The 25,802-nt window shown below is 40.8% G+C and overlaps 4 protein-coding genes across 6 annotated transcripts, besides 21 other annotated features; 2 read left to right on the top strand and 2 right to left on the bottom strand.

Annotated features, from left to right (window-relative positions):
• Window positions 1–591: part of a mobile genetic element that runs on past the window's edge.
• Window positions 129–198: a tandem repeat.
• Window positions 592–596: 5 nt separating the features above from the next.
• Window positions 597–797: a mobile genetic element.
• Window positions 797–1,373: a mobile genetic element.
• Window positions 827–876: a tandem repeat.
• Window positions 1,268–1,808: a dispersed repeat.
• A 193-nt stretch (window positions 1,809–2,001) lies between these two features.
• Window positions 2,002–8,180: a mobile genetic element.
• Window positions 8,176–8,179: a direct repeat.
• Window positions 8,180–8,342: a long terminal repeat.
• Window positions 8,180–13,373: a mobile genetic element.
• Window positions 8,181–13,103: a mobile genetic element.
• Window positions 8,660–8,712: a tandem repeat.
• Window positions 13,104–13,364: a dispersed repeat.
• Window positions 13,205–13,373: a long terminal repeat.
• Window positions 13,365–13,382: a mobile genetic element.
• Window positions 13,374–13,377: a direct repeat.
• Window positions 13,383–14,166: a mobile genetic element.
• An 18-nt stretch (window positions 14,167–14,184) lies between these two features.
• Window positions 14,185–14,696: a mobile genetic element.
• A 255-nt stretch (window positions 14,697–14,951) lies between these two features.
• Window positions 14,952–15,458, top strand: EKO05_0007967 (Xyloglucan-specific endo-beta-1,4-glucanase; the record flags this gene model as incomplete). The annotated part of the gene is made up of 1 exon (XM_038941530.2): window positions 14,952–15,458. One exon carries the CDS (start codon window positions 14,952–14,954, stop codon window positions 15,456–15,458), a length of 507 nt encoding a protein of 168 aa, XP_038796440.2.
• A 733-nt stretch (window positions 15,459–16,191) lies between these two features.
• Window positions 16,192–17,960, bottom strand: EKO05_0007966 (uncharacterized protein; the record flags this gene model as incomplete). Its single annotated transcript, XM_038941414.1, has 4 exons — window positions 16,192–16,457; window positions 16,508–17,330; window positions 17,380–17,711; window positions 17,762–17,960. 4 exons carry the CDS (start codon window positions 17,958–17,960, stop codon window positions 16,192–16,194), a joined length of 1,620 nt encoding a protein of 539 aa, XP_038796439.1.
• Window positions 17,961–19,290: 1,330 nt separating this feature from the next.
• Window positions 19,291–20,342: a mobile genetic element.
• Window positions 19,357–19,463: a mobile genetic element.
• A 729-nt stretch (window positions 20,343–21,071) lies between the features above and the next one.
• Window positions 21,072–22,783, bottom strand: EKO05_0007965 (uncharacterized protein; the record flags this gene model as incomplete). Its single annotated transcript, XM_059637168.1, has 2 exons — window positions 21,072–22,411; window positions 22,477–22,783. The coding sequence occupies 2 exons, from the start codon at window positions 22,781–22,783 to the stop codon at window positions 21,072–21,074; spliced, it is 1,647 nt and encodes a 548-aa protein (XP_059493151.1).
• A 759-nt stretch (window positions 22,784–23,542) lies between these two features.
• Window positions 23,543–23,603: a tandem repeat.
• Window positions 23,604–23,678: 75 nt separating this feature from the next.
• On the top strand, window positions 23,679–24,378 carry EKO05_0007964 (uncharacterized protein; the record flags this gene model as incomplete). 3 transcript variants are annotated; one of them, XM_059637167.1, is made up of 4 exons in its annotated part: window positions 23,679–23,755; window positions 23,811–24,072; window positions 24,112–24,306; window positions 24,346–24,378. In XM_059637167.1, 4 exons carry the CDS (start codon window positions 23,679–23,681, stop codon window positions 24,376–24,378), a joined length of 567 nt encoding a protein of 188 aa, XP_059493150.1. The 3 variants fall into 3 exon arrangements, with proteins under 3 accessions (XP_059493150.1, XP_059493149.1, XP_038796437.1); XM_059637166.1 differs by having other exon boundaries at window positions 23,811–24,150; window positions 24,190–24,378; XM_038941350.1 differs by having other exon boundaries at window positions 23,811–24,378.
• Window positions 24,379–25,802: the final 1,424 nt, after the last annotated feature.

The following is a 25,802-nucleotide window of genomic DNA, read 5'->3' as shown; positions in this document are numbered from 1 at the left end:
AGTTTTAAGACTCCTAGATCTCTTCTATAACTCCTTTTAAGTATGCTGTTAATAGAGGTTCAAACAGCACCACATTAAGTAGCTAGAGCGTCTACGTTAAGTAAGGAGGTAATATAGCTAGGGGTATCTTATTATTATTATTATAGTAGTTAATAAAGTCTATTGTTATGTAGGATCTATAGCTATCTAGTATTAATAATCTCTACGTCCTCTAAGCTTTCTCCTTAGTATAGTAATTAAACACCTATTTAAGCTATACAAGCCTAATTTTATTATTTAATTATCCTAAGAAAGATAAGGTAACTATTACAGAGTGTACCCCTGGCTTAATTTTAGCTGCCTAGTCTAATTTAATGTTCCTTTCTTTAATATGTAGATAATGCCTAGTAGTAGTACTATTCTATTAGCATATATACACGCTATAAGCATCTACTAATCCTAATTACTATCTTTAAAAGATACTTTAACCTCTTTCTTTATCTATATATATTAACTAAGGACGTGTTTTATTTAAACTATTTATCTATTTATAAAGCCCTTCTTATCTATATTGTACATGTAGCAACTCTTAATAAAGTATTTAGAGATCTTCTACTTGTTACGAGTATTCTCCCCACGCCAGGAGATACCTTAGCCAGGTCCCAGGCCAAGCCTAGAGACCTACCAGCCACACACATATATAATATTCACAAACCTTACAACTTATCTATTAAGGATTTGTCTTATCTCTTAAATATTACCCTATTATTTATCCTATCTTGCTCTGCTCTATTGCCTGCCTATAGTGCCCTTACAGTAGGCAGGCAATAGAGCAGAGCAAGATAGGATAAATAATAGGGTAATATTTAAGAGATAAGACAAATCCTTAATAGATAAGTTGTAAGGTTTGTGAATATTATATATGTGTGTGGCTGGTAGGTCTCTAGGCTTAGCCTAGGACCTAGCTAAGGTATCTCTCAGCGTAGGGAGAATACTTGTAACAATAGCCCCCCCCTCTTTAAAGGTTTGTCCTAAACTGTAGAGAGGTCTCTAGCAACGTTATTAAGCTCTAGAAAAACCTCCTGTAGAGGGAAAAACTTAGCAGAAGAAATGCAGTGCTAGTAGGGGTCCATTAGTTAGCGTCTGTAGGGATAGGAAGCTGTTTAGCACACAATAGACGCTAGCAATCCTATCCTCCTAACATTTGCTTAGTAAGCTACTAGGGTAGTGTTACTGCGTAGCTAGGTAGATAAGTCTTATTTATAAGAGACTAGCTAAGGCTAAGTCTTCCCTTATACCTTTATTAGCTGCTAGTTAGTAAGCTATTACTTCTACTAGACGTTACTGTAAATAACACCTTAGCAGTTATTAGCTCTAAAACCTATATAGCTAAGGCTATAGGGAGCGTAATAATTATACACTAAATAGGTAATATGTAAGAGGTATTATTTACTCCCTGCGTAGCATACGCAGCGCCTAGCACTAGGCTAAAGGTTGCCCTAGGCGTGCCTGCTGTTTACTCTCTGCAATCTCCTAAGTAATTAGGTGCCTTAATCCTAGGGCTAAGGCCACTAGAGGCGTAAGTAGTTAGATGTTGTCTGCCTTATAGGCTGGAGCAGTAAGTCCCTAACCAGTAACGTCTGTAAGAGGATTGCCAGCAGCTCCTGCAGCCCTATTCCTACGCAAACTAGCCTAGAATTTACTTACTTACAGGGGATCTTGTCTGCATGCTAGCAGTAACAGTAAGCTGTTAGCCTTACTATACCTAGCGCCTTACTTAGACCCTTATATAGTATAGTTTAGGCTCTAGCATTTATTTATAATATAAATCTTAAGTAAGATTACTAGTTACCCTTCTAGCAGTTAATAGACCTGTGCCTAGATATTTGTAATAAGAATTATCTTTCTACGCAGTAGATTGCAACAGGTAAGAGAGCAGTAAGAGGCTAGGTTATTACTAGAGAGCTGCTAGGCAGAGGGAATTTAGCGTATATAAGGACTGTATCTGCTTACTTACAGTGCCTTATTATCTCTACACCTTTATCTACATCTACCTTCTAGCCCTTACCTTCTACACTATAACGCCCCTTCTAACATATATCTCCTATAAGGCTCTGCCTAACTACGTCTACTAGCTGCCTAAGAGCATACAGCCTTAGCTGTTGCTTTTATAGTACTAGTGCTGTGCTAGCATTACGCACTTAACTACCTTATCTAAGAGTAACCCTAATAGCACTATCTTATCCTTTATCTATGTCTTTTGTTAGCCTAGTAGGTATAGGCTTTACAAGGACAACTTTAGCATATGCTTCTACTGCGTCTAATTAAAGGAAGAAAGGTGTGTTAAGGTATTTCCTGCGCTGTCCTAGTGTCTACTCCTGCTAACTTTTATAGATTAACCCTGTTTTCTATTAAGCCTGTAATATACTTAATTTCTTAATTAAGTATACCCTCTGTAAGACAAATAATAAGATAGTTACCTAAGGTAACTAGGCAACTAACAACAACGTAATTACTTAGGTGCAGGCATACTAGCAGACTGCCTATAACTACGCTAAGGCTTATTATAACAGCTTTATTACCTATAATGCTGTAGTTTGTTACTATATTAATAAGTCTAGTCTAAGCAAGACTAAGTATGCTTAAGCCTATTAGGTTTCTTAGTTATATAACCTTCAGTAGTATATTATAGGTGTTTTTCCTCCCCCTCTTTCTTATATAGAGCTAACTTATTATAGGCTACTATTAGGACTGTTAGTGTAAAACTTCCTAACAACGTTGTAATTAACAGCATAATTAAGAATTACTTCTAGAAGACAGGTAGTGCTTATAACGCAGAAAAGCAGTAGTACTATTATAGTACTAACCTGCCTTCTGCTGTTTAGGCTCTGTTAGCTCCTTTTAAGCAGGTTTTGTTGTCTCTAACTAAACCTACCCTAGGTAGTTGTTATTGTTGTAGCCTCTCCTATAAGATAAGCCCTTTAGAAGGTTGCAGAGGAGCTACTTAAGCTGTAGTTGTAGTTATAAAGACCCTCTATTCCTATAATACTTCTTAACAGACTAGTAGATAATAGTAAAACTCTCCTCTCCTATAAATGTGCTAGTCTTTACTAGTAATATATTAGATAGACGCTAGGCCTCCTTCAGCCTCTAGTTGCACAAGTCCTAGGACTATCTATCGTTACTTTCCTATTAGCTATTTTAGAGTAGGGTTTATAAGGCAGACTTCTAAGAACGTCCCCTCTTTTACTTTAGTTGCGCTAGTCTGTTAGTTATAGGGCAGCCTACTCTTAATAGATTACCTACCTAAGCGTATTAGTAATAATCCTAAAGGATCTTATTACAGTAGTTAAGGTTCTTAAGTAGTTCCTAGGTAGCTTCTTTATTTAGCTAACCTAGCTACTTAACCCTATACTCTCTTCTCTAGGTAGTAGTATCTCTATATAACAGTATACCTTTAACTTTAAACCTATTACTAGGTAAGACGTCTTCTAGTATGCTAATAGGACCTAGCCAGAACCTACTGCTTATAAGGGGTTCCCTCTAGTGCTTAAGGAGTAATACGTTAAACACTAGGTGCACTCTGTCTATAGATAGGGGCAGCTTCAGCTTATATGCTAGCTTACCTACCTTCTTAATTACTATAAATAGCCTAAGGTATTAAGCGTTAAACTTCTTTAAAGAACAACTTGTTATTAGGTTCTTAGCCTAAAGAAGAACAGAGTCTCCCTTAGTAAAGTGTTGTTTAGACTGTTTTGTGTTATACTACTAGGCGTTGCCCTTTTATGCATACTCTAAGGCCTCCTTTACTATTTTCTACATTTTATGCTAGTTTAATAGGTGGCTAGTAACCTGCTAGCGTAGTTCTAGTGTTACCTTGTCCTTATCCTAGACAGTTTAGGGTTTTTATAGCTAGTACTTATTAGGCATCCTATTAAATCCTTTAGGGTCTGTGCTAAAGGCAACCTTTATAGAAGATTCTCTGTAAGCAGAGTAAGCTTTAGAGTTATAGGCATACTTAGCGTATAGTAGAAGGTCTACCTAGTTATCCTATTAGTAGTTTATGTATATGTAGAGGTATATTTCTAACTCCTAGTTTTATTACTCTGTCTGCCTATCTGTCTAGGGGTAGAAAGCTGTACCTAATTAGTAGTTAATTTTAAGGTAGTAGCATATATTAGACTAGAATTAACTAGTAAATACTAAACCTTAATCTAGTAACAACATATCTAGTAGTTCTTGCTTTAAAAAGCTCTGCTCTATAAGCAGCTTAGCTAGGTGTTAGGCAGTAATTATCTTAGTATAGGGTAGGTACCAGACATACTTGCTAAAGTAGTCTATAAGGACTAGTATAGAATTATACTTATTCCTCTTAGCGTCTGTTAACTTTAGCAGGTCTATTATAAAGTTAAGGGAGAAGTACTACTAGGCTGTGTTTAGTACTAGTAATAGTATAAGCAATCCCTACAGCTTATACCTTCTAATCTTATGTAGTTAGTATATAGGACACCTTTAGATATACTTATATACGTTCTTTATTAGTTATAGCTAGTAGTACTCTTTCTTAAGTACTTTAGTAGTCTTATCTATACTATAGTAACCTCCTATAGGGTTATTATAATTCCTTAAAAGGATAGTTTAGCGCAGTGTAATATTGTTAGGAATCTAAACTTTCCTACTTCTGCGTAAGGTCCTACTAGGGTTAACCTCCTAGTAGTGCTGTCTCTTCTTTGCTTTGCTGTCTGTCTAGGTTATTAATAACTAGTTCGCAGGGTATGCTGCGTCCTGTTGCTAGACTTACTTAACAAAATCTATTAGGAGTTCTAGGGTTTCTAAGGTATAAGCAGAATCTTCCTGCGTAGCTTTGTTTGTAAGGTATATAGAGGTACTAACTCTGTTATCTAGGCTATAAAGGAGAGCTTCTGCAACATTAAAGTCTAGTCCCCTAGCTTTAGTGTCTTTAGATTAGCTCTAGCTCTAATAGCTATTAGATAGAGGGTTAAGAGCTAGAGGAGACAAGTCTCAAAGGCTAATCTAATGTTAGCAGAATTCCTTAGGGACAATTTTAGGCAGTTGTTAGACCTCTGCTAGGTCTTCTATAGGTATATTACTTCTAGATATTACCTATACATCTTTTTAAGCCCTAGACTTTTAAATTATTTAGATCTAAAGCTTCTATTATAAGGTAGGTAGTATAGCGTCCTTAAAGGCTTACTATTCCCTAACCTTAAGACCTTATACGTAATCTAGACGTCTTAAGGGACTATCTACTACGTTCTCTAGTTCTAGCTTATATTTAACTTTAAAGTTAAACCTTACTAGCTCTTCTGCCTAATAGGCTTATTTTAGAGAGAGCTCCTTTGTTGTTATAAAGTACCTTAGGTTATTATAGTCTAAGAGTACCTAGATTGTTACAGAGGCGTGTTTAAGGTAATACCTCTACTGCCTAAAAGCTTTAAAAATTACTAAGAGTTCCTTATTATAGGGATGCTATCTAATAGATAGACCTTAGAACTTCCAGCTCTAGAACGCTACTAGTTTCTAGTGCTGCTCTGTTGCTACTTTAGACGTCTAGGGTTGTAACAAGATAGCTGCTATAGCAAAGTCTAACGCGTCTGTAAGGACAATAATAGGCTTATTAGGGTTAAAGTATTATAGCACTAGGGCTTTTATAAACTTCTCCCTAATTATAAGAAAAGCTGTGTAGGCTTCCTCTAGCTAGTGCTATAGTTTATACTATTTTGTTAGTCCCTTTTAGCTTTTCTTTAGTCTTACCTTCCCTTTTTCTAGACTAAGGACCCCCTAGTCCTCTATTAGGTTCTAGGCAGCTGTTATATAGTCTATAAGCAGTTAGACAATTTCTAAGTAGTTAAAAATAAATTATTAATAGAAGTTAGTAAAGCCTAAGAACACCTAAATGTCCTTGTAGCTTAACAGCTCTAGCTATTTAGTAATAGTGCGGACCCTCTTAGGGTCTATAACCACGCTGTCTGGTATAATAATAAATCCTAGAAACTCTACTAAGTTGCTAGAGAAGACGCACTTACTAGCCTTTGCAAACATCCCCTACTTAACTAGGCAATCTAGGACCTCCTTAACGTGCTTGTTGTGGTCCTTCTTATCCTAAGAGTAGATAAGGATGTTATTAAGGTAGACTACGCAGGTTCTATCTAGTAGGCCTCTTAGGGCTTAGTAGATATAGAATTAAAACGTAGCTAGCGCGTTTGCTAGGCTAAAAGGTATTACTAGGTATTTAAAATAACTGTACTATGTCTTAAACGCAGTCTTCTACTTGTTACCTTCCTTAATCTAGAGCCTATAGTAGGCGTTATATAGATCTAGCTTAGTAAAGACCTTTACTTTTAACAGGTAGTCTATTATCTTACTAACTAGCAGTATAGGGTACTAGTTCTTAATAGTTACTCTGTTTAACCCCTAATAGTTAACGCACAGTCTTATAGTGCTGTCTAACTTAGGGACAAACAGAATAGGGGCACCTGCTAGCAACTTGCTTAGGCAGATCTAGCCCTTTTCCTGTGCTGTCTTAAGGTACTCCTAGAGGATGTCTAGCTCCCTGCAAGACAGGTTATAGATTAGGAGGTTAGGAACTTTAGCTCTATCCTTAATCTTAATAGAGTAGTTATACTCCTAGTGTAGTGCTAACATGCTTATTTATTATTTACTAAAGGCAAACTATTTATAATAGAGGTGTTTAGGCATATACTTAAGTTCTTCTACGTCTAGAGCATTATCTCCTAGGATAGCGCTGCTGTTAAGTCCTACTGCTATAATTCTTAACTGTTTAGCAAGACAAGCTGCCTCTAATGTCTGTCTAGCGTCTGCCTAGTAGGTGTCTGTTAGACTGCCTATATTTAGGCTTCTAGGATATAGTAGATATAGCTGCTTGCCTAGACCTAGTTTACTAAATAATTATTTAGCTGTTAATAGCTAGACTCTTTTAGCGTTGTTAGCAAACTACTTATAGGTTCCTATTAAGAAACAGATATATAGGTCTGCTTTAGCCAGCTATAGGTAACCTAGAACTAGGTTGTACCTAATAAATAATATAGACTAGAACTTAGTTAGTCTAATTGTCTTAGGTACTCCTTTACTGTTATAGTAGACTACTATTAACTAGTACTAGTTAGTTAAGGACAGCTCTGTGTTGTCCAGGACTACAGCCTTTAGTTGTTAGTTAGTGCCTGTTAGGTTAAGCCCTAGGTCCCTAGCTACATCCTTAGTAATAAGGTTTAGCTCTAAGCCTAAGTTGTACAGGGCCTAGAGGGTCCTAGGGTTACTGTTAGCATTATTAAGCTAGACTGTAACTGTTATACAGGTTTACTTCCCCTTAGTTTCTAGCCCTAGCTGCAGGTAGGACAGGTTAGCGACTAGGGCTTGCTATTTCCTAGGTTTAGCTTGCTACTAGAATGTTGTTAGCCGCCTCTGCAGCCTCTCTAATAGCCCTGCTGCTAGTATCCCTAGGTATATTATCCCTAGTTCTGTAGTTAACCTTAGGATTATTAATAGTTGTTTCCCTTAGGGTTCTATCTTCTGCCTAATAAATTAGCGGCACTAGTTGTTAGCTAGGGGTCTCCTAGGTGCTTCCTCGTGTTGCTCCTAGAGGGGGTTAACGCCTAACTGTTATGCCTTTTAAACTTTCTCCTAGCGTCTAAAGAAAGAGGTCTCTTGTTTCTACTACTACTTTTAGTCCGCGACCCTAAGTTTAAGGGGACTGTTAAGGTTTCTGCGTTTTAGAGGGCCTATTTAAACTCTGCCTACTTAGTAGTGTGTTCTAGACTACTGTTCTACTAGATTTTATATTAGAGTGTAGGGGGCGTAAGGCTCTACATAAATGCTATCTTAAACTTATAGTTGTTACTACTATCTTTAAACTTTATAAAGTTACAGGGCAGTAAAGACTCCTACTTATTTAACTTTATTAGGAAGGTATTAACTAAATTGTTAGACTTTTACTTATAGTTAAAGTACTTATTGTAGTTTTTATACTATGTAAAGACTAGGTCTTAGACAAGCTACTCCTCTTCTGCGCAGAGGTTGGCCTAGGTCCAGATTAATCCCTTGTTAATACGTTGTTAAATTAATTCCTAGTAGATACTATAGTAGATAGTGCCTATAATCTAGTAGGTACAGGTTACAGAGTCTTTAAGTACTTAAGCGTACTAGAACGCTGTGTCTATATCTGTTAGATAATATGCTTAATGTGCAAAGATGATGATAAAGGTGATTAATTAATAATTATCTGTCTTAATAGCTCATTTTATGTGTGTGTGCCGCTAGCCCCTAAGTTAACCAAGGTTAACCCCAAAATCCCAACTTGGCTTGGCAAGGTTAGTTATCTGACACACCCCCTTAGCTTTAAGGCCCTTTTAAAGCTGGACATAATTAGCTCTTATTATACCTCTAGGTTAGCAAGCTTTTAGTTAAGTAATTCTATCTAGGTGTTAGCTAGCTTTCTTCGTTCAGTATGTTTCTTTAGTCCTAGCTGCCTTAGAAAGGTTAACTACTTGCTTGCAGGCAGAGCCTTTGTAAGTCTGTTAGCTAACATCTTAGTAGATAGGACATAGGTTACTGTTATAGTGCCTTTGTTTACCTCTTATTGTAGCTAGTAGTTATAAATGTCTATATGTCGTAGTTTAGTTTAGAGTTTTAAGACTTCCTTATTAATTAATTAGATAGTCTAAGTATTATTATATTAAATAGTAATTGTTAATTGTAAGAGGTGTATACTAAGTTCTAACAATAGTTGTAAGATAAAGATAGCTTCCTTAGCCACCTATGCTAGGGTAAGTAGCTCTGCTTTAGTTGTTAATATAGTAACTGTGTCTTATTTATTAGCTCTCTAGGCAATAAGTCCTCTGTATAGTTTAATAGTATATCCTTAGAAGCTCTTCCTATTAAGAGTATTATTAGCAAATAATGCATTACTAGCGACTACTAGGTGCTTATTGCCTCTAAAGGTAAGGGATAGGTCTTGTGTTCCTTGTAGGTATAATAGTACTTAATCTGCTGCGTTATAGTGCTGCTGTCTAGGGTTAGTTAGAAATTGTACCAGCCTAGATATGGTAAAGGCAATGTTAGGCCTAGTAGTAACTGCAGTAAAGAGGAGAGATCTAATCTTTCTTTAGTATTTGTTAATTTCTAATACTACAGCTTCCCCTTTATTTAGTAGAAGCTTAATGCTTAATATTAGTGTGTTGTGTTGTATGTCTATCTTATCTGCTAAAGAGATAATTTTATTAATATATAACGCCTGTAAGAGGAGGATCCTTAGGTTGTCTTAATCTTAGGTTATCTCCACTCCTAGGAACTATTGCAGATTGTTTCCTCCTATAACAGAGTATTTGTTAGTAATATAGCTAAGGGCCTTATCTGCCTTATGTCTTCTAGTTAGGTAATAAGCTATAATAATATTGTCTACATAGAAGAAGATAGTAACTCTATTCTTAAGTAAGCAGCAGGGTTTATAGGGAACAACTGCGAATCTATAGCTTATTAGAGTAGATGTAAATTCCTTCTACTAGAGGAGTAGAGAGATTCTTTGTCTATATAGTGCCTTATGTAGCTATAGGACTGTGCCTAGTTTCTAATACCTACGTAGCATCCTTATATAGACCTCTCTGTTAATTAATATATAAATAAAGGCGTTTATAACATTAAACTACTTAAGTTCTAGGTTATATGCTGCTAAAATTGCTATAAGCATTCTAAAGGACCTGCTAGCTAGTGTCGCTGCGTAGGTATCTTTAGAGGTAACGTTTTATTACTAGTTACCTTAGACTACTAGTTGCGCCTTATATTTAAGTAGGTAGTAGTTCTTATTAAGCTTATACGTGTATACCCACATACAGTTAAGTACCTAGTATCCTACTACCTTAGTCTTTATTAGGGGTACTTTAGACTATAACTTTATAGTCTAATAGCTGCTAAGGTGTTCTTACTTAGCTTCTTTAAACTATTAGTAAAGCAGGCGGTCCTCTAGGTTTAATTATGCCATTAGCTCTAGTAGGAGTTAGCTTTAATAAGGCTTAAGCCCTTTTATTAGCATTTGTTTTAACCTAGCCTTATTAATATTATTGCTCTAGTATGTGCCTATACATCTACCTTATATGCTAGCTATAAATGCAGCCTTCTATAGGATGATTTATAAAGTTCCTTAAGATTACGCTAGCATTAATTCTAACTAATTAACAGTTAACTAGTGCCACCTGCTAACTCCTAATTAGCTGTCACCTCTTGGTAACTAGAATGACGACAACGTGTTTATTAACAACGTAACTAGTAGTAGAGTTAGAGGAGGGGTTAGATATATATATCCAGCTTTCTATCTATTATTATAACCTAGTTAATCTTCTGTAGTATTTAAGTGTGTAATAGTGTTGTCCTTGTAGAATAACTAGATTTTAGCCTTATTTTAGGGTAGAGGCAGAAGCTCTACGCTTCTTGTCTATATTGCTATCTCTTTAAGAGTGCTGTGCATAAGATTGTCTATTAGGTCCTAAGTCTAGCTACTAAAGACAGTATCCTTATTAAAGATTACATCTCTTATGCTAATAAATTTTGCTAAGGTTAGAATTTATATCTGATATATGTTTAAGGATTAGTATCCTACTAGGTATCCTACCTATACTCTTAGGTCTAGTTACTAGAGTTATAACTTTCCTTAAAGGGTGTTACTTATAAGAGTAAAGGCTTTACATCTATATACTTTTAGGTATACCTAGTTTAGTTTCTTACTTTATATGTTTAGGCTAGCTAGTTAAGCTGTATAGGTAAAGAACATATTATAGGGTGTTTTCTAGTTATTTAATAACCTTAGTGTTTAGTTGTGTAGGTACACTGCTGCCCTTACAATCTCTAGCTACATTTCCTATAGTAGGTTTGCGTCTAATCTTATAGTGCGTGCCTTATCTTTTATTACACCCCCTAAGCGTTTAGCACCTCTGTTCTGTGCTTAGGTGTCTAGTGCAGAAGGCTTAAGCCTAATTAATTGTGCAGCGCACTATCTTAATACTTCTAGTTTTATTATAGTAATTTAACTATTATACTTAATTACTATAACCTAGATCTTGTATTGTTTTAACAGGAATTGTGTAAGAGTGTCTAGAAAGTAGATAATTGTCTTTTCTAGTTAATTATCTTTAAAATAGAAGTCCTAGAGGAAGCTAGATTGCCTGTTAACAGTAAGCAATTAGCTCTTTTCCTTAGTAAAGCTTCCTTCTTTATATAAGTAGAAGTTAATTACTATGCGTTCTCCTAGTCCTTTATCGCTTATTTGTGGTATTTAACTAATTTGCCTCTTAGTCTTAGCTTGTCTGCAAGCATCACATTAGACTGTAGTAATACCCCTAACTCTTACCCCCTAAGATTGTTAGATAAGGTGTTTAATAGTAGCAGCTCTAGGGTGCCCTATTCGCTTGTGCTATAGCAGAGTAGTAGCAGTCTTAGGTGTTTAGCCTTGTGTTAATTGTATTGCAAATGCTGTCTATAGCTGTTCCCTAAGTACCTATTATCTATATTATTTATCTAGGGATATAATAGCTGTGTTGTCTACTTATCTAAGCTAAGTTAGATCTCCTTTTGTGTCCCACTAGATACCCTGTTAACGTAGTTGTTAGAAAGAGACAAGGTTACACAGTATGTCTAGGCACTATGCTACGTTGTGTAGTTTAAGAGTAGTTAGTTAGCTTATGTTTAATAGATAGAGATAGACAGTGCTATATCCCTATATCTATACCTAGGAGTTTTCTGCCTATAGGTAGTTATTTAATGTAGGTAGAGTAAGGTCTTATATTTAGTCCTTGTTGTTTATAATATAGATTATTAATCCTAAGTTAAGGATAAAGGAGTTCCTAAGAGGGTAGCTTAGTAGCTCTATATTATGTAATTCTTTAAGTAGACTTATATTAATTATTAATATCTTCTGTCCCTATAGTTATCCTAGAGGTGCCTCTAGTGTTTAGGATGTCTTAATAGCTAGTGTCTTAGTGCAAGCTTGTTTCGCAGATCTAACCTAATCTTAAAGGTTAGCATTTTGTTCTATCCTAAATTGTACTATCTTAGTAATTCTATTACATAGGGTAAACTATTCTAGTGCTTTATCTTTATAGACGTAGTAGCAATCTTCTAGTCTATAGTGTTGTCTACAAGCAGGGCATTTTGCTCCTCTAGCTGCTGCTGTATCCCCTCTTAGGGACTGCTTAGATATAGTTATTTAACTAAAGTTCTGTTTTTAATAAGGTCTTCTCTAACTCTCCTGTGTAGTAGGAGTAGATAATACGTCTTTAACAATATAAGAGGCGTCCCTGTTAGTGTCTAGGGTAGATTTACTACTAGTAGTAAGAGTTAAGTTATTCCCTGCAGTAAAGGCGCCCCTTTACTATCTCCCCTTAGGGTAGTACTTACTTATATTCTCTTAGAAGCGTTTTATTATTTCTTTATAAGTTATGTTTTGTTCTTATCTACTATAGTCCTAGAATGTTGTTACCTAGGTTAGCGCTATCTTTATTACTAAATCTAAGAAGTTTTAGACAGTGTCTTATATATTATATATTATAGTAACGCCTTCTATTTTAGCATTAGTTGCAGTATAATTATACTTAAGGAGCTAGGTATCCTAGCTCCTAGGTTATCTTATTAGTTTAAGGGCTGCTAGGTATTAGTAGCGTGCGCGTATTTGTTCTTCTTTAGCATTAATACTAACTATGTATTTAAGGCTAATAAGCTATATTTAAATTAATTTACCTAGTTAGCAGCAGTTCTTTATAAGGTAAGGTAATACTAAGCTTTAGATAAACATTACTACCTTGTCTAGGTTAGCTTGTTCCTTGCAGTAGTCTCTATCTGCTATCTTGTAGGATTTAAGGTGGCTCTTCTAATAGTTATTATCTTCCTTCTATGCCTTTAGGCTGTTAGCTAATAGTTTAGATAGGATTTTAGGAAGCTAAGGGTTTCCTTGTTTATTATTGCTAAGGGCTAGCCTCCTCTTATAGTTAGTGATGTCTAGAGCGTTAGGCACTTATAGCTTAGTCCTTAGAGGGATAGTCTAATTTAGGTCTATCTTCTCCTATACGTCTAGAGAGGCGCAGCAGGTCTACAGTTAATACAACTAAGGTGTGTAGGTTATATAATCTATAAGAATTATTATTAAATTACGTATAGTTAATAGCAACATATTAAAAGGGTATTTTAGTAGTGTTAGTAAGACTCTTAATTATTAGATAATATGCTTAATGTGCAAAGATAATAATAAAGGTAATTAATTAATAATTATCTGTCTTAATGGCTCATTTTATGTGTGTGTGCCGCTAGCCCCTAAGTTAACCAAGGTTAACCCTAAAATCCCAACTTGGCTCGGCAAGGTCGGTTATCTAACAATATCCTTAATCTACTAGTCTACCTACTAGGTTAATAGAGGCTTGTTATCTGTCCTAAGTTTTAGCTTAGGCTAAACATTGTTAAGGACTTGCATTATTCTGCCAGCCTTATTAAACACTAGGTGTTAGCTACCTAGTGCTTATCCAGCATGCGTCTGTTACAGGGTTTCAACTACCTAGTTAAATTATTATTGCTAGATTTTGATCTCCTGCTTAGTGGCACCAGACAGTTCTACCTTATTAAGTGCTTCTAGCAATAACAGGATAGAAGCTTACAACAACTCTATTGCAGGTTATATAGCGCGTAGCGTTAGGACGTCTAGTATTGTAACACCTACTATTATAGCGTCTAACTCGCCCCTAATGTAAGGGTTAAGTAGTAGCTCTATAAGCAATAGCAACACCCTAAGTACGTTATTGCGTTATTAAGCGTCTAGCTCCTAACTAAGGTTGTTATAAGGGGGTAGCTCTTCTATATTACTAGTAGTTAAGCAGAGGTTATGTTGTCCTTCTGCCATTGTAATAGCTAGGTTTTTCCTGCTCCTCTGCTGCTAATTAGCTACCTGTTTTAAGAGGAGTATAAAGGATTTAAATTGTAAGGGCACTGTAGGCAGGTAATAGAGCAGAGCAAGATAGGACAAATGATAGGGTAATATTTAAGAGATAAGACAAATCCTTAATAGATAAGTCTTAAGGTTTGTGAATATTATGTACGTGTGTGGCCGGTAGGTCCCTAGGCTTGGCCTGGGACCTGGCTGAGGTATCTCTTGGCGTGGGGAGAATACTCGTAACACCTACAGCGCCCTTACACTACTGTAGTAGGTTAAAGTAGAGCTTATATTTATTATAGGAATTAGCGTTATAACACTAGCAATCTATACTAGTAGAGTAATATAAGATAAGATAGATAGAATACTAGTTAATAAAGGGCGTAACCTAGCTTCTAGCCACTAGATTTAAGCAATTAGTAATACAAAATTTCGGATTATGTCTCTTATAGGTAGTAAGTAATGCCTAGTAAGCTCTTCTATATACTTAACAAGCTCTATCTCCTTTTATAGCGTTAATTGTTGCTAGCTAATATTCTTAGTAGTAGTTAATGCAGTATTTACCTTATGCTAACGTGTTAACGTTAACTGCATAATACTATATCTTTTATAATTACTAAGTAGCTAAATTGTTCTCTAGGCTTTAGAGCACCTAGCTCTTTAAGGGCAGCGTCTAGCGACATCGTGGGGTTGAGTTATAGGGTTGAGGATTTTGACACGTTTTGATGGGGGTGCGCATCACGCGAATCCGCGCATCACGCGCACGGACACGGTAGTATAAGAAAACTTATGCCTAGAGCTGTGCAGGCAATCACCGTGTATCTCTTTGTTGAGTTGAAGCAGTGTTGGTCTGGAAGCTTGCCTTCGCAACTAGTTAGTGGAGCAAGGTTAGTCTGGAAGCCTGCTTCCGAACTATAGTCATGACAAGCCAAGCAATACTGGTCTGGAAGCTTGCTTCCGAAGCCAGTGCCACAAGCGAAAACTTTGATGAACCAAAATCAAAGAGCAATAGGCCGAGGATGTATGGGTAATGGGTGAGGGCACACGAAGCTTTGCAGGAGGTTGGGGAACTGAAGGCATCCATAAATCAGAATTATGTCACGTTAAAACGCTATCTAGTTTAAGAAAAATGCTTTTCCACCTCTGTGCTTTAGCTCTTCTTCTGACAATCACCACGGCAAGCCTACTTGCCAGTCTTATCGAACCGTCAGTATCCCATGTACGTCGTCAAGCTGCGCCACTCTGCTCGCAGTACGCATACCATGCAGCCAACGGCTATGAGTTCAACAACAACGACTGGGGAAGAGGCTCAGCTACGTCTGGCAGTCAGTGCACCACTGTCGATAGTACCTCCAGCTCTGGTGTCAAGTGGCCCACTACCTGGAACTGGCAAGGAGGCCAGAACAATTTGAAAAGTTACGCCAACGTTGGCAAACAGTTTTCTAAAGGGCTCATAGTTGGGAACATCAAGAGTATGCTTCCTAGAATCCAGTGGGACTACCAGCCACGAGATGGCGTACGTGCCAATGTTGCCTAGATGTCTTTACAGCTGCGAACCCTAACCACGACAAGAGCAGCGTTGACTACGAACTCATGGTGTGGTGAGTTGTTGGTGGACTGGTCAGTTGGTCTTCGAACTAACACTATTAAGGCTTGCACGCATTGGCTGTGTGTATCCGATTGGCAACAAAGTCACAACTGTAAACCTTGCTGGATTTAACTGGGACCTGTATGTTGGACCAAACGGCTCTATGAAAGTCTTCAGTTTCATTCCTGCTGATGGGTCATGGAAGTTTAGCTTCAACGCTGACATCAAAGTGTTTCTCTTACCCATCTAGCCGCCAGTCATGGATACCCTATCAACAAACAAATCTAACTGGTAAGTGGACAGACTATACGGTTGAGGTCGTCCACTAACTTAGCCTTGCAGTTTTCCAGCAGGGCACTGAGCTATTTACTGGTGGCTCAACGAAGTACTCGGTGTTAAGCTACTCGGCAAACGTTAACACTTGAACTTCGTCGCGACGACATTGGATGTACAAAATCGACCCAGGTTTTCAATACTAGGCTCTAGCTGCTTGCATTGAGGCTGCACTGTAAGGCAGACTTGAATGGTATCATCTTGTATACATTCCATTCAGCTTTTTCTTCAAGATCAAAGGAAGTCAACTAAAAAACGACACATCTCCCATCCCCTGACACAGCTATAGTCTGTCTGAATAGAAACACTACAAGGAAACATGTGTGCCATCGATCGCACAGCTTGACGTCTAGTGGCCTACAACCATGTTGGCACTGCTCTTGATCAGCGCGCCAGCAGCCTTGCGCTCTTGTCTCCTCTTCCTTGCAAAGCTGACCATCTTGAACGTCGACTGATCGAAGACCTGCGATGTCTCGTCGATCGCAAGTCCTGAGACCTCAGGGTAGAAGAAAATGATCAGGATCCAGCCAATAAAACAAATGGCCGCATAGAAACCGAAGGTGCCGGACGGAGTGAGCGAGTGCATCTGAGTCAAGAAGGTCGAGGAGACAATGACTGCCGCGAAATTAGCAATTAGTCAGGATGTGGCAGGGGGAAAGGCATACCATTAGAGCCCCAACAAGAACAGGTCAGGAACATTGTGCCCATAGCGCGACATTCCTGGCTGAAGAAATCAGTACTCATCCAAGCCGTATTGCCCACTGATACACCGTAGGTGATGACGAAAAAGATGATAAACACAAGGACAACGATAGCGGCAGTGGAGATGGCTTTTTGCTCGAGTTCAAGTGTCGAGGTGTTGACCGGGATCCAATGGAATGCAACAGCTACCGACAGTAGGCCGGCGGACATTCCCCAAGCCGTCGACACGAGAATCTTGCGACGACCCCAAGAATCGGCAAACATGGCGTTGATGAAGGTCATGACGAAGTTTGTGCCCGCAACGACGAGACCGACTGCCGTAGGGTTCGAAAATCCGACGAGAGCGAATAGTGTAGAAGAGTAGTACATCAAAGTGTTGAAGCCAGACATCTGCGAAATCACCATCAGACCACAGGCAACAACAAGAGCGCGGAAATTCCTGGGAATGGTGTGAAGCTCCTTGATGAGCTGCCAGCGTGATTTGCCCTCGGTAGCGTTCTCGGCTTCAGCCATAGACATCTTGATGAGCTTGATCTTGTTTGCAACTTGCTCGGGCGTCGCCTTGTGGAAGATCCGGTGGAAGACTACGGCAGCTTCTTCTTCGCGGCCCTTGACAATGAGCTGACGAGGTGACTCAGGGCAGAATGGGAGGAGGCAAGCGAGGACGATAGAAGGTACACCGCCCAGACCGACCATATATCTCCAACCGTGGGGGACGTATGCGAAGCCGGCACCAATTCCGTAAGAGAGCACCTGCCCACCAGTGATGCTCATATTATTCAAACCCTGAACCAGTTAGCTTACACTCGAAGGAAAAGACTCAAGACGTGATTACGATCATCAACCCGCGATGTTTAGTTGGTGCAATCTCGCTGATGTAAAGTGGAGCGATCATGGCGGCGCTACCAACACCGAAGCCAACAACCAGGCGACCAACACACATTTGCGCGAATGAGTACGAAACAGCTTGAATCAAGGCACCGACAGTGAAGAGGATGCAGCCAATGTAGATGCCAGCTTTGCGGCCGAATCTATCAGCATATACACCGGCAACGATAGCACCGAAGAAGGCACCGCCAGAGCAAAGAGAGGTGATGGCCTCTTTCTCCTGATTATCCATCAATCGGCCGTTGAGGTCTTTGCCGAGATAGACCAACACAGCGGAGACTAATTGTGTTAGCCGTGCATCGATTCGATCGAGGTCCTGAAAGACTTACTGATACCCGTATCATAACCGAAAAGAGCACCGGCGACCGAGCAAGTGACGGTGACAAGCCAGACAAAGTGCGAGACAGGCGTCTGCTCAATGGAATCGAGCTCGGCAATGGCGAGAGCGGCTTCATCTCCACCACTCTCAAGCACATTTTCTTTGAATTCAACCTCTGCGGTCTCCTTCTCAAAAAATGTATGGGCCATGGTAATGATTCAAGTAAAATCGGTCAGAGTTGGGAATGATATTCATTAAACAAGTGCCACGTGTTCAGCGGGTTGATCCGATGACCTGGAGAAACAAAACCTGGGGTAGAAGCGAGCCTTATGTACATCTGAAGCTCCGTCGGAGCGATCCAGACGTCAAGGACATACTTGGCGGTTTGAAGCGGAGATGCCTACCACATCGTGTTTGCACGACCAAGACCAAGCTCAGACCATGCAGGAACAATCGAGATGGTGGCTGAAATCTAGGCGAGTTGGCTAGCAGCTCTGTCCCCAGGTCGATTGATTCTAGCCTCCGATTCTGCAGCATGTGAAGGGGACTACAGCGATCTGGAGTCGGATACTTTCACAAGTGCGGGGGCGGGTCGGAATGCGGGGATAGATTTCCTCGGGTGCGATAGTGTTAGAGTGCTTGGCGTAGCTTGTTCAGACAGGTCGATGCGGGGACATGATCTCCCTTTCGTAGCGTGGATTAGCTTGATGTAGTTTGCCGTGATGCGGGGATATTTATCCCGCAACTTTTGGACTCGGAAGCAAGCCACGCGGAAAATTGCCCTTAATTCTGACGCATCACTTTCACATCAACTTTCAGCACCAGCATTGAGGAACACGAAGCTAATAGCATGTAATTTCCAGCTATCGTGGTCGCTTAGATATCATGTTTTCGATGGTGATAAGTCGAATTTTCTTACATGTTGGTGCCATATGTCAACGAAATCCTTGCATTCTGGCTTGCTAGAGAATATGATCTCTAGTTCTCCATATTTGTACTGGTTAAGATTGCCGAGTCGACCTTTGCCGGCGGGGGCGGACAGCGAGCGAGATGAGTCGATCGGAGTCGCCGTCGCGACAGAACCATGAGTGCTTCTTCGCACCAAACCAGATATGCCCGGGGATGGTGGTAGATTCTGCGAAGATGGTCCTAGGTTTCTTCGCAGTATGGTGGCGAGAGTGGCAGTCGTGTCGGTCGACGTCGAGGAGGATTTGCGGCATTGGAAAAGCTTGTCTTTGCTACGTTTCCCGGGCTCTTTAGAAAGTATCAATTTTAATTTGTCACTACAGAGTGTCCTGGGGCCCACTTGATGGAGACGTCGTGAGTCTCCATCGCGCCATGGCACTCAAGGTAAGTCCATTGGGAGGTGGGAGATGGATTACCCCTCAGGCACCATATGACTGAGGTGCTGTCTATGTATCGCCAGATCCGGCGGGTGTTGAGACCTGGTTGCCTTATTGTGTGCAGGAGGTCTCTACATGCTCCTACTGCTTCAGCGTCGAAGATGTGGGACGTAGGGTTGAGTGACCCTCGTCCGCAACATTAACCTCTGTCTTTTACGCCCGCTTTAATGGGGCGGAACACCCTACATCAAGTGGTTGTAGGATGATAGGAGGTGTGAGGAGGCATACAGAGAGTGATGATTTTTTTCTCTTCACACAGATCCTGGAAGGCAAGCGACTTATGGCTCTTATGGCCATTAATTATCAGCAGCTAATAGCTACCCACTGTCCTGGCTGTTGTATGCTGGATATAATGCTTCAGCCACTCTAGACCTAGTTTATTTGTTATCTAGCTATTCTTACTAACACTAATACGTCAGTCTATTAGGTTGTAATACTAGGCCTAATTATAGTTATTTGCTCTAAAGAAGAAGAAGGGTGGGATAACTAACTGTATGGCGTTAATGGCGGCAATTAACGTTGCCCACTTACAGTTGCCAGGCTGGACTCTAAGTGGCTTAAAAAGCTTCTTAGACGCTGCTATAACCTTAACAGACCCTCTAACACCTATCTAGAAGCCAGTCTTGTTAAGGCTGTAGATATCTTTATCTAGGATCCTGTTCTTAGCTTTAACGTTACGTACATAGTTAAATAAGGGGCTAATAATTTCTAGATTACTACACAGGACTCTCTTTAGATCACCCTGCCTAGTTACCTAAGACTTAATCTCTAGCTTCTAGCAGGTAAACCTGTGTGCCTAACTTTCTCTAACCTAGCTACTACTACAGGCAGCTAGCAGTTAATCGGCTATTTTACGTACGTAGTTTAGCGTAGAGGCAAAGCCTTATGCGTTAAGCTTCCTTATGTATTATATAACTGTCTCCTCTTTAGGCTAAGTAAGCCTTACTAAATTGGGATGGCAGTCGCGTTGTAAAGTGGTTTTGGCTCGTCGCGTACGAAGGGTGCTTTCAGGCACGTTATAGATTGCAGCAGCGCGTTGCTGGCTTATTGTTGAATTAATTAGACCTGATTAATTTTATTGCAAGGATAACTTTATCCTCATCACAAGAAAGCAACTTCAGATCAGGTTGTTGAGGCATTGGATAAAAGATAGAATAAAGTGTAGTCTTGGCATGAGTGCGCAGCTCGGTGGTGTAACACGTTATATATTACTGTATATTTTTGTAGTATTAAACTAACTTTTTTTGTGTTAATGCTGCGCATTTCGTGGCTGGTTGACCTGCGTGTATTTCCCACTTCCTCTGCATCACAAAAGATATTGCGTAGAGTCTGGCTTGGTACAACTAAGACTAGGTATTGACAGCGACAAAACAGAGGTGACGTCTCCCGCTAGTATTTCATAGTAAAACTGCCCGTGCTGCGTGGTTGGTTACAGAATATTTTTGGCCGACAGTCCGACCTGTCTCTGGCAAAGTCATTGAAGTTGCAACAGTGTCAGTATTATGGCACCTGATTGCAAGCCAGACACGACCTGAAGCGGCCAAGATGTAGAGTGTTCAAGTGGCGTTGCATTTACAGCGATTAAAAGCACCTCAGAGCAGCCGCATCATATGTTTTAAGACACAAGCTGATGTCGATATAGCCAATAGGCTGTAAAAGCATGCTTTAGTACCTCAGCTCACGCCGAGGATGCTCAAGCAGAACCTTCAAATGGCTTGCCTCCACTCGGTGTATACGATCAATCTTTCCTTCATGGTTCTATTGGACACGATAAGTACCTCTCGAGTTTCATTCATATGAACTTACCCGCCTTTGTCTCTACTATCTTGTCTATATCTAAGAAAGTCAGCTCTACCTTCTTCGTCTGTAACTGCTACGAGATTCTTAAGACTTAGTAATAAAAGCTGTGAATTCAATTCAAAGGCCAAAGCTCTCGCTATGGAACCAGATATCTTTGCTCTTCTTGACCCAAACCCCTACAGCCTGTCGTAGGTCCTGAGACATCGGAACAGGCCCACAAACAACAACCGCAATACGCTTATAATGGTTTTTAACAAAGATCTGGTCGACAATTCTCTGAAAGTCTGGCCGTTGTCGATCCCCTACTGGTACAGACCGTCCATCTTTCCAAATGTTCATTTCCACATCCTCGATGTGAGATCCGGAGCCGGAATCGTTAGCATCTAAATCTAGTTTGGTCCCCGTCGTATATATGTCAACACGCGGATCATTGTAGATGCTCTCTTGTGTTGACAATATGGGCCAAGATGTTTCGTTGGCATTTTGGACGGCCCAAACTACTTTGACTTCGGCTGAGACGTTGTTGGCTATGAGCCTCTCGTACAGCGGCATAATAAAAGTCGCACCAACGCCTCCAGCTACAAGAAGGATGTAGTCGAAACTGGAACTTTCAAGTATTGAAAATTTGGATGTAGCGCCATATGGCCCATCAATCCTCACAATGACTTTGGTACTGCCGGTATGCTCATCTTGGCTAGTAAGATGATCGAAGCTCTTAGTGAGTGGCCCGTTCTTTACACGCATCACAAATGTGAGCTTTCTAGTTCCCTCTCTTACGGATGCGACTGTAAAAGGATTCAAGAGGAATCCATAGCGGAGAAGGGGTGACAATAGGGGCTCTCGAATTGTTCCCGATCTAGCTGGTATACTCAGGTAGGCGTGCGAGGCTGGGTGTGTTGCGAAGTGTGCCCAGCATTTAGAAGGAACCTTGGCCACAATTTTGACCAAGTCAGTGCCTGGAACTTTTTCCACCGTTGCCAAGCTCTGAACTGTGCTGAAAGAACGCAGAAATAGATCCAGAACTAGGAGGACGAACGATTCTGCTACAAAAGCCCTGCTGTAGGGCACATGGAACCAAATTATTGGAGGCAATGCGAAAGCCACAATGATGTGTGTAAAAAAGAATACCCGGTAGGAGTATCTCCTGATCATGGAAATCGCGGCAGTATTGAGGACAGTAATGCCAGTCAGAGCGAGTATGCCGAGAACTGGAACTGCTCGGAAGAAAGCATTTCCAAAACTGCTGGATCGGATGTAGAAGTTGATATAGAGACCACCATGGAGAGTTACAAGTAGGTATACTATTCGTCCGAGTATCCGATGCCACTGGTTCACAGTTTCGTGCGACATGTGGAAAGCATATGCCACAGGGTTTAGGCGCTTCAACGAAAGAAGGTATAGTATAGGTAGCTGAGATGTACCGACAATGCCGAAACGTTTTGTAAGGTGGAAGTAATCTGAGAGAGTCAGTAAGAAATACAATCTTGGAATCTACTGTTACTCCTCTGTTGGTTCAACGTACCGTTGCCAGTCTCATTAATAGACAGAAATAAGAAGCAAACTGTCCACAGGCTACTCAGCAGAAATTGAGATTTTCGACCTAAGTAGTACCCAGCGATTTTGACGTCTCCCCCCAACCACCAAACGAGTTGGTTTAGCATCGTTCCCCCCGGATAATCTACGGAGTATGAAAGTCGAGAGCTGTATGACGATGCACGCTTTTTTGTTGCTCTGTTCATCAGAGTTCGCATCAATCTCAACATCATTAAGAATCCCAGAGGTATAAATGTGGAAAATTGAGCGTATAACGCATATTGATCCAACAACATACGACGGTCTGATTTCTGCTTAGGAGACAGTTCCAAAATGTGGTATGGCCAATTCATGGTTAGAATTGTCTCCGTGCTTGGAGGTTTTTGAAAAAACAACAGTAAGGCGAGGTGCGGCGTTAAGAATTGCGTAAGTGGATAAATGCGCACAAGATCTATCTACCTTTTCTAGGATTGTTACCCGAAAAAAACAATCAGGCTTTTGTTTTGGCTAATAATTCAAAACAATCAGCACTTTTGCACTGCGGCCTCACCGAGCCGCGTGCACTTCGCGCGGATTCTGAGCTCGGATCTTCACTGGATCGGTTAGCTCATGACTGGCCTTTTCCGTGACAAACACCGAACACTCAACGGCTGTGCTTCAACGGTATTTCGGATTTCTTAGCGCATATTATTATCGGGGCGCGTTTCGGATAAGACTATGTCACCTGATATTTTTTCCGGTAATGTTGACCCAAATTCTTTACGGAAATCTGTTACCGACCGCATCTTGGGACCGTAGATTAGTGAATTTCAAGAGCCGATGATTGTTCTTTCCAGAAGCAAAAATCAGCCATCCGGCGTGGTAAGCCATCGACTGAGTTGTTACCGAAATGATTCACCGGAAGCTTTGCTTGATCCGTGACTCCTTTGGTATTCGGCGCGTTGTTTGATCGGACTCACCACCGACAAGTCCTTTACACGCATTGAACGTTCCTTTTGAATGCCAGTTGAGTATATGAAACCAAAGTATATAAGTGAATTGGCTACCACGTTGAAATCATCATCATCATCATCATCATCATCATCATCATCATCATCATCATCATCATCATCATCAACGCAACAGCGTGTTCAAAACCAATATTCAATACCTCCCTTGAAGGCAATACTTCATCAAAGTTAACCAGACATCATGCGTTTCTTCGAAGCTTTGGCTGTGGCCACGTTGACTTCATCTGCTGCCGCCTCTGCTATACCCGCAGCCAAGCTGTAAGGCTTTCCCAGATTCTTTAGATGTTTTGTATAAGCTTACAGCAAGTCTTAGTGTGGGTGTTCTCCCTCGTGAAGCAGAGGTAGTGGTCCCTGACAAGGGCCACTACGACAAGCGCGAAGTGGTCGTCCCTGACAAAGGCCACTACGACAGGCGCGAGGTGGTCGTCCCTGACAAAGGCCACTACGACAAGCGCGAAGTGGTCGTCCCTGACAAAGGCCACTACGACAGGCGCGAGGTGGTCGTCCCTGACAAAGGCCACTACGACAGGCGCGAGGTGGTCGTCCCTGACAAGGGTCACTACGACAGGCGCGAGGTGGTCGTCCCTGACAAGGGTCACTACGACAGGCGCGAGGTGGTCGTCCCTGACAAAGGCCACTACGACAGGCGCGAGGTGGTCGTCCCTGACAAGGGTCACTACGACAGGCGCGAGGTGGTCGTCCCTGACAAAGGCCACTACGACAGGCGCGAGGTGGTCGTCCCTGACAAGGGTCACTACGACAGGCGCGAGGTGGTCGTCCCTGACAAGGGTCACTACGACAGGCGCGAGGTGGTCGTCCCTGACAAGGGTCACTACGACAGGCGCGAGGTGGTCGTCCCTGACAAGGGCCACTACGATTAAAGATCCCGCATACTCCTGTCTCTAGAAAGCCAAAGTGATTTTCAACTTCCCTACTAGATAATCACGGATCCTTCATGGCTTTCGCTAGATATAGCAGGGTGCTACTCTTTGTATCAGCCAAACAAATCTTCAATACAAAGAATTCGCATCCGAATCGTCTATCTATCTTTTTCTAACGACGTATCGTCACAGTCCAGTGAGATTGAGTATAGACAGCTCAAGGGAACACTCCTTATTAGCAATGACAGTATTGTGACGTTTGCGGAGTCGTTCTTCTCTGTCACGATGCACAAACACAGCTTGACTCTGTCTAAATTCGATGAACCTGAAGCCATGCTTTCCAATACCCATTGCATGTAAAATCGCAACAGATTTTGTCGATCGTGGTTATAAATAATAAGAACATAGTGTTCAATTCTTTCTAAAAGAAACTACGCATCATGAAGCTCAGCAGTAGGTCCGAAAAGAGGCTCCTATTCGAACACGTTCGTCGTTTCAGTCAGAAGTTTAAACTACATTGAGGCAAATGTCACAACTTTAGGCACTTTTCCTCTTTGAATCAAGTTCGTCAATTCAAGTAATATGTTAGTCCACACAAACTAATAGGCCTTTACGATGGGCGTCCCGGAAAGCCCGGATTCGGATACTTCCGCAACAATGCCTTAGACCTGTTTTTCCGAAATCCTCCATGAACGAACAATTTTCACATGAAAAGGACGGACTCAGAACAGCTGTCCGCTACTGTATCGACGCCACAGGTTTGACTCTAGAATAAATCTGTTTTTATCCTTGTATTTTCCTTTTCAAATTACGACTTCGTCGAATGGCACACTCCTCTATGTCCCATTCAGTGAACAAGGCTACAACTTATGTCCTCGCCTCACAATTACTCGCGTCTTTAGTCAACACGGTTGCAAAGCATCTTGAGTCAGATAGCACCAACAGTGTTAAGCCTCTCCAGATACTGCATGCGCGAATGTTTGTGACCGCAGTGCTGTGCAGCCTAGCGTTATTTAAGTTATCTAAAGATGATTTCAAGGATTCATATAGCTTTCCTTCCACCTATCGTCTTCGGGCGCTTCTCGCTACTAGAGCGATAGCAGGAGCGTGCGGTGTTATTGGATTTCATTGTAAGTGATTTAGGCTATGTGTGTATCATTGTCTGCAGCTTAATAATACCTTGACACTAGACTCGCTGATGCACTTGTCGTTGACCGAAGCAACGTCCCTCAATCTCCTTGCGCCATTGATGGCATGCTGTATCTTGAATTTTATCGACAACACCCCATTCAAGATAGGAGAAACCTTGAGCATTTTAACATCCTTTCTCGGCACACTGGCTATAGTCAAGCCGACTTTTATCTTCAGCCCCACAGCAGAATCTGGTGGTGAAAGCAGAGTTGCTGGCATAGCTTTTGCACTCC

The sequence above is a fragment of the Ascochyta rabiei genome, chromosome 14 (genome assembly GCF_004011695.2).
Source record: "Ascochyta rabiei chromosome 14, complete sequence".
NCBI lineage: Eukaryota > Fungi > Ascomycota > Dothideomycetes > Pleosporales > Didymellaceae > Ascochyta > Ascochyta rabiei.
This window is presented reverse-complemented; position numbering and strand designations above follow the sequence as displayed.